Genomic DNA, 8,645 nt, shown 5'->3' with positions numbered 1-8,645 from the left:
AACATTAATGCGATGACCAGGAATTGAAACATTGCTCCTCAAGTGCATTGTATCACAGATAAGTGTTACTTATCTGTGATTGTATTCATTGCTGTCTTTATAGCTTTTACCTTGCATTGAGATCTAGTTCAAAGTTTCTTAACAAGGTAGATGGAGAAAGTTTACAGAAGGTATATGGATATGTAGAGAGCAATGAACACCTTAAGGGTACTCTTTGAGCATTACTTGATACAGGTGAAGACCAGCATTGGGGATAAAATACACTGATCATCTATATATTATATATAATATCTTTATTGAACATAACTTGAAAGCCGTAGAAAAATTGTGCAAATTTTCACAAATATGCCATTATTGGTAATCACAGTACCATGCCTTGAACCATGGTATAATTCAGTGTAGTGTAGTTATAGTGCAATGTCAGAAGTATACATAGAACTTATCAGTCTGCTAAAGCATTGTATCCACACAAATTTCTGTATGTTGTTTGTGTTGACTTTATAAATTGTTAAGGCATGTTGTTATGCAGTGAAGAATGATTGATTGATTGATTGATTGATAAAACGTGTCAAGTTAAACTATATTTAACAGTGTTGCAGCCAGAGGGGGTTTTTGGGTCATTTGACACACATGTTTTGGACCTGACCCCCCTCAATTTTGGAAGTGATGGGTCATAGATGACCCACACTAAAATTGTATGCAAACATGTTTAGCAACATGAACACGCCTATAGCAACAGTCAAATGATCGCGTATATTGCATAGATAACAACAGGGTTGGATAGGCAACTGCATAATCATTCAGCAAATATCTAGCATGGATCAACATATGGGTAAATATTTTTAAAAACTGTACAGCTGTGCTACAACGCCATTGGCGGTTTTTTTTTATAATGTCCCAAAAATATTTATGATGACCCAGAAAAATGAAAGTCTCACGACACTACGTGACTATGTCCCACTCTTTCAAAAGGCTGGCTGCAACACTGTTTAATTCATATAGAAGGATTATTGAACAATTTGAAAGTTATATGTAACAGTTTCAGTAAACAAAACAAAACAAACAAAACGTAACAAAACAAATAATGAACATGCATTTCTGGACTTGATATCTTTCATTCATATTTTATCAAAAGATGGAGTCTCGAAGGATTGGATCATTCTAATGAATGGTGGAAACCAATTGCGAGTAGAGGACTCTGATATTGGTTGTAAACCAAAACCCATTGAAATGTTAGAGGAAACGGACACCTCGTCAACAAAGAATTTTGCATCATCTTATGGATGGTGTCATAGAGTTCAAGTCATTGATCTGATTAAGGAAGGGTGCAGTGAGTATGTAATGGATGAAATTCGACCTGATATTGATATATCAGAATGGTAAGTGTGGTCCAATCTATTAGTATTTGTCTGTGTCTGAATTTACTACATAAAATTTAAAACACGCACACACTCACATACACACACACACACACACACACACACACACACACATACACAATGTGAATGCATGCATGCATGTACACATGTGTATGTATGTGCACATGTATGTATGTATGTATGTATGTATGTATGTATGTATGTATGTATGTATGTATGTATGTATGTATGTACGTACGTACACATGTGTATGTATGTGCACATGTATGTATGTATGTATGTATGTAAGTATGTATGTATGTATGTATGTATGTATGTATGTACATATGTATGTATGTATGTATGTATGTATGTATGTACATGTGTATGTATGTGCACATGTATGTATGTATGTATGTATGTATGTATGTATGTATGCATGTACAACAGTACATATGTACATATGTATGTATGTATGTATGTATGTATGTATGTATGTACACATGTGTATGTATGTGCACATATGTATGTATGTATGTATGTATGTATGTATGTATGTATGTATGTATGTATGTATGTATGTACATATGTATGTATGTATGTACATGTATGTATGTACACGTGTATGTATGTGCACATGTATGTATGTATGTATGTATGTATGTATGTATGTATGTATGTATGTATGTATGTATGTATGTATGTACACAAATGTATGTATGTGCACATGTGTATGTATGTATGTATGTATGTATGTATGTATGTATGTACAGTGTATGTGTGCATGCATGCATGTTACTTGTTAGTGTTGGAAATTATGATCTTCAAGTTTTACTAACAAAATGATTTATTTTTCTACTGTAAAAGTGTGTAATTTAAAAAATTGTCAACTTTAAGATTGAGTTACACATCACCCAATTGTTTGTTTTTGTGGTATTATTTAGGTATGCAGCTCGGTGGGACTGTGGTAGTATTTGGGAGATGAGAGTTTCTCTCTCCAAGAAAACTTACAACTCCGTTCAGGACATTAAATCATCTGTCAGTTCTAGACATGGAGGACAGGATGTATTTGATCCAACTGACTGGGGCATTGCTAAAGGTGATATCATTGTAGATACTTTCATATTTGGGCCCCAAACAACTCCTCAGTGGTCAGCTGCCGAATGGCACAAGGTAGGTGTGAAAATTAGTCTGTCTATAGATATGTCATATACCATTTATCAATATTAACAATGTTACAATCGAATTCATATGAGCAACTGAAAGGAATAGACACAACTGTGATTTTCAAGATAAACTCAATTGATAAGACCCCTGTATATAAACAATTACATTCTTTGGAAAGTCCAATTCAAAAAATCAACACCAAGTGTGGTATCTGATAACAGGAGGTAATTATTAGGGTCTGGGTCTGTATACAGCTATTCTGATAACATCAACTTCAGTCAGTCTAGCTAAGGCATGTTGTATTTGATGACCTCCTGTCATCAGATACCATACGTGGCGTTCTTTGTTTGAATTCAACTTTTCAAAGAGAGTAGTTGTTTATTGATGTCTTGTGTTCAATCTCAGTTTAAGGTTCAATCCATTTTATTGCAAGATTGTCTATAAAAATAGTGATTCTAGTATTAAACATCAACTTCACTCAGTCTAGATATTGGCGCCATTGTATTTTTTGACCTACTGTTATCAGATACCACACTTAGTGTTGATTGTTTGAATTGAACTTTCCAAAGAGTGTAATCGTTTATATACAGGGGTCTAATCAATTGAGTTTATCTTGAAAATCACAGTTGTGTATATTCCTTTCACGCTGGTCATTTGAATTTCATTGTATTTCTTTGACGAACAATATATGCACTGGAAATCATTAAAATACCAATAATTCGACATTTTACAAGAAGTCAATTGTAACGATAAATATACTAAGTACAAAAATAGATTTGATCATGATCACTTCAATGTCACTGATTGGATTAGCTTTATTGTACAATATCATGTATTACAGCTACACAAATACTTTTGTGTAGCTGTGACAGTACAGGTGACATTTTAGAAGTAAAATTAGGAGATCACTGTGCATGACTCATTGATTATAAACAGATCTTTAGTTACTCTCTGGTGTTCCCCTTTAAAGCACAAGCTATTCAAACATACACGCTTACAGGTCCCACACTATGTAAATATAGCCAGTAGCTATAAATACTCAGACAAAACTTTGTTTCCAAGCAGAAAGTTACAAAATTTATTAAAGACTCTTGCCCCAAGTGAACTCTATTGTCACTGAAATAAGCTCAACGTGATGGATAGGGAAGAACTGCATGACTTTTCATGCACATGTTTACCAAGAAGGGCTTCTCTCTGACATGCACATCTGACAACCACTAAACTTTGAACACAAAATCTGTCATGTATAGTCATCTTTATTTGGTTTTTATTTATTTTTATAGGTGAAACATACATTTACTGGTTACGGTCCTGGTGTTAGAAGTATTATATTTGAAGATGCATCCAAAGATACACAGTTTTGGGCTGGACATTATGGTGGCAAGATGAGTGCTGCAGTGGTAAAGATTAAAATGTCCAAATGATGAATGCAGTTGTAAAATATTTAGACCAAAAAAGGAAAAAATATGTTAAAATGAAAGTGCCACAGTCTGAGTTTATAAGCTTTTTATGCTAAATTAAAAATGCTCAATATATAAAACATTGATTAAACTATTCTTGTGTAATGTAAAATGTCGTTGAAAACCTTCTCTGACATTGCAGTTGTCCTCTGGTTTTGTTAGAACAGTTGATTGCATACTAAGGGTTTTCTAGACAACATAACACTACCATGTAAATATGTATGAAATTTCACTTTATGGAGACATCACTAGAAAAAGTATCTGTGGGTTGCCTTGTCTCAGTGTGTTTCATACATATGAAAATGTACAACATCAGATGATTTATAAGTTACATCTTAGTACCAAGTTTGGGTTCAGACAATTGCAAGTGATGGTCAAGTATGCTTCAGTAAGTACAATACTGTGAGTAGCTTTTTCTGTAAATGTGCAGTAAAAATCAAACCCAAAATATAAAACTCAACTTGTGCCCCTTTAAATGATTTACAACATACATTTGTATATAAACAGAAAAGAGATAATATGTACAGAATTTAGTCATTTACGCATACTTCGTGATACATTACATATTTAGGAAAGAACATGTTTTGTTGTGTTTTGTCAGGTTTAAACAACTACTCCAAAGAAATAAAAACTACTCCCTTGGTTAAAAAAAATACTCACATGAAATAAAAACTACTCACATGGTAAAAAAAAACTACTCACATGGTAAAAAAAACTACTCCCATGTAATAAAAACTACTCACATGGTAAAAAAATACTCACATGAAATAAAAACTATTCCCAGGGTAAAAAAAACTACTCACGTGGTAAAAGAACTACTCCCATGAAATAAAAACTACTCCCATGAAATAACAACTACTCCAATGGTAAAAAAAACTACTCACATGTTTTAAAAAACTACTCCTGTGTCCTCATTAAGCCTTCGTAGATATCAGTACATTGTGATGTAATATTATATTGTCATATACTAGATTTTTGTGACCTGATGTGGTGCACTCCACTTGAATATTCTGCTGGTGAAACTGCACTGTTGGCATTTATTTGAACTCACTTATCTTTGTCTGATATCAAAAAAGGTTGTATAAAATTTAAAATTTATATAAACACCCCCCTCAACACCAAACACTTACTAATCATTGTTAGTACATTCCTGATAATGATGACGAGATGTCAGTGAAAATTAGGATTCACTTCCAAGAAAATGTTTCACAGTGTGAGTAGACATTTTCACTAGTAACTTATTAAAACAATAAGGCCTCAATGGAACTTGCAATCCAGACTGAGCATGCTCAGACGCAAAGGACTATGGGATTATCTGAGGTTATCGTATTACCTAATCTGGAGCTACCGATAAAAAAACCTCCCACAATAGTCAAGGTAAACTATGAATTGACCATTCGTGGTTGCAAACAATGTAACAGTATTGTTTACAATACCAATTCATTAGTATTTATTATCACATTTCCCATGATGCAACATTCAACATGGCGGGTTTGCAAGTTCCCTATTCCATAGAATAACAGATATTTCCAAAAATTATAACCATGAATAATGTGATACAATGCATGTTCAGGTCAAGCGACAAGCCCACAGGCGAGAACATTGTTTTCCTGCAGGCACTTTGATCAAGCATGTGTTATACCGCTGTCATAAAGAGGAGTGTACTTTTTTCAACAATTGATCAGGTTTACAAGTTGGCATACATACATACAAACATACATATATATGAATTTGCAGGTAAACATAGAGCCTTGATGTCTTTTTTCATCATTCAAATTCTATTGTACATGTAAGTTTGACCTTTGTAAATTCACGTTTTAAGGTCACTGATATTAACATATGATTGTGTTGTTTCCAGTCTGAAATAATGTTAAGCTGTGCATAACTGTACATTGTAGAGGAAAGATAGGGGAACGTGTTTGCTATTGAAGTGGTGATTCAAAAATAGATAATGAGTATAAACTAAGTAATTGTAGATAAGACTGACCTTCCTAGGTATGTCAATAAGTTGATATAGATAGATAAAGTAAGATTCAGAATACCTTTCTGATTTGCCAGCATGGTGATGGTAATATTAGGCTGCATGTAGTCTGGTGTTAACATTGGGCATGTGCAAGCATTATAACCATTCCATTTGATAACACATGGTGAGATGCTTGTAGCAGGTTTGTGTTAGTATTACTGAACTAGCCCAGCGTCAGAAGCAAGTTAGCTTAGTTTTAATACTGATGTAGTCTGTTTGCTAGTTAGTCCAGAGTTAGTGCTGAGTTATCCCAGTGTTAGAAGCAAGTTAGCCAAATGTTAACACTGAGCTAGCCTGTTGGCAAGTTAACACCGAGTTAGCCTGTGTTAGAAGCAAGTTAACCTGGTGCTAACACTGAGCTAGTCCATTACAAAGTTAGCTCAGGGGTAATGCTCGAGTTAGCCTGTGTTAGAAGCAAGTTAGTGGGTTGTTAACACTGAACCTAGCCCAGTTTACAAGTTATTCTTAATTAGATAGTTTGTAAATGTTTTCATTACACAACAACATTTTAATATGAATTGTATTTTTTTAATTGCAAATCACATGTTTATTTGTGTGGGTTACCAAGCAATAATTGTTACCAGCATGTCAGATAATTTAGTGATACTTATAAAACTATCCTCAGGTATCTCTCAAAAACTGTTAACTGTTTTTTTTTCATGACTTGAAGGATAGAACTTTAATGTAGTCAATATTACATATACATTGATATCTGTAAGTGCATGAATTTACACAAAGTGGACATTTAAGGAGTTTTTTACAGTGTTTTTGTGTTAATGCTTTGCGATATCAAGCAATACAGATATCAGCAATACTGAAATCTATTACTGCCACCATATGGGCATTTACATATGTAGATCAGATGATAGTTTTTAGTCTGATGTAAGATAATATAAATACCATTGTGATTTAGGTGACATGCCACTTTTCCTTGTATATTGCCCATGGGCAATATCATCCACCCAAGTTGATTGACACTGTCACTGACCTATCAGTAACTAGAAAATTTTCAGAAACAAATGAAGTCTGTAAGTCAACACAGGAAAATTTGGGGTATGATAAAATGGACCTTTGATGAGACTAGATCTCCTGGTAGTGATGTTTAATTAACAAGTAGTGTACAGACAAAGGGAATAGGATGTGTGAAAGATTAGCAGCATGTCTGAGCCACCAACTAGGAATACATTGCAGTTGGTAACAATCATGAAACAGGGACAATTGTCACTGCATATACATGTACTAGACTCAGGAGAGAACTTTAGAGGTGTGAAACAGTGAATATTAATGAGAATATTTCAAGTTCAACATATGCGAATGGAAACTAAAATTCATAAACTTGAGCTTAGTAAACAAACATCAGATACAGTCTAGGTCAAATAGATAGTAAGTTAAGAAAGTGTCTCTCAGTGAATGTTATCAATATATGAATAATCAAGGTATTATGACTACAATATCTGTCTCTGATATTTTCAACTGCTATGACATTATCCAGCAGCAATTGACCAATCACAGAGTATCTTTTTATACTATCAATGTTGACTGCTTTTCCAATATGGCTGCCTGCGTCACCGAATTTAACTTTGAACTTATTGAAAGGGGCGTTGACATAGTGACATTTTGAGTAAACTATTCCATCAAGGCTTAATTTTGCACCATTGTATTGTGGCGTTATCATTTTTGTTGTCACATTTCACATCAGAGGTAGTATCTATGACTGTTAAAATGAACAAACTGGGATTCTCAAAGTTGTAATCACAACCATAATAACTACATCATTTTTCATTTCCTTGTGAACTTGAACAACAGTTTTAAAGTTTAAAGGCAAGTTGAATCCTATTTTATACCTATTAAACCAAGAAATTATACATTTGATTGTTATGATGATAAGACATACCTCCACCCCCATCCCGCACCCTAGGATATATTCAGTTTCAATTTCATCTGTGTTTTCAAACTCGGCACCAAGTTATTTCAAATGTCTTAATGGATAGGAAAACTTGAGATTTGACCACTGGGTGTAACAACACTGAACTGATACAATAGTAGCAGAAGATATTATACAATGAAAATGAAATAGTTGTGTCATTGCATGGTGGACAATTATTGTATATTATTCAGTTACAATCAAGTTGTATCTTAATCATTCAATTTAGTTTATCAGTGTGGTCTTAGTCAGGACTGTCAACTAGTCATCAAACACTGTTTTCTCAGGACTAGGGCATTTAGGATGACAACATATTACTTTGATATGTGTATTGAGGCTTACATGATCGCCAAAAGACTGTAAATGATAGACACACTTAATGATCAAAGCTGACCATTCAACAATTTGAGGTTGTTTTACTTGCTAGATAAGAGCAGTTTTCACACATTTATCATGTAAACATGTTTTATTTTATCATTTTTGTACAAAGCTCCCTTTTTTGCTTAAATCAGTCAATTATATTTTATATTGAATGCATGTTCTTGAAATTTGAATTATATAAAGACAACACTTACATGCTATATTGTTTATCTTGTTTCAATTTTTATGTGTCTGCTTGGATAACATGAAACAATTGTCATCGTCATCATCATCACCATCATCACCATCATCATCATCATCATCATCATCATCACCATCATCATCATCATCAT

General features: G+C 33.6%; 1 protein-coding gene across 1 annotated transcript in view; it reads left to right on the top strand.

The window, feature by feature from the left end:
* The window catches only part of LOC144451334 (F-box only protein 44-like), a 9,326-nt gene extending 833 nt beyond the window's left edge, over positions 1-8,493 (top strand). Inside the window, exons 2-4 of the mRNA XM_078142145.1 lie at positions 1,136-1,379; positions 2,303-2,531; positions 3,809-8,493. Of these exons, the coding sequence (XP_077998271.1) occupies positions 1,136-1,379; positions 2,303-2,531; positions 3,809-3,949 (614 nt within the window). The 3' untranslated portion in view covers positions 3,950-8,493. The remainder of the gene's footprint in view (positions 1-1,135; positions 1,380-2,302; positions 2,532-3,808) is intronic.
* The last annotated feature ends 152 nt before the right edge of the window (positions 8,494-8,645 follow it).

Source organism: Glandiceps talaboti, chromosome 21, assembly GCF_964340395.1.
Source record: "Glandiceps talaboti chromosome 21, keGlaTala1.1, whole genome shotgun sequence".
Classification (NCBI taxonomy): Eukaryota; Metazoa; Hemichordata; class Enteropneusta; family Spengelidae; genus Glandiceps; species Glandiceps talaboti.
The sequence above is the reverse complement of the archived record's forward strand: the minus strand, read 5'-3'. Positions and strand labels throughout refer to the sequence as shown.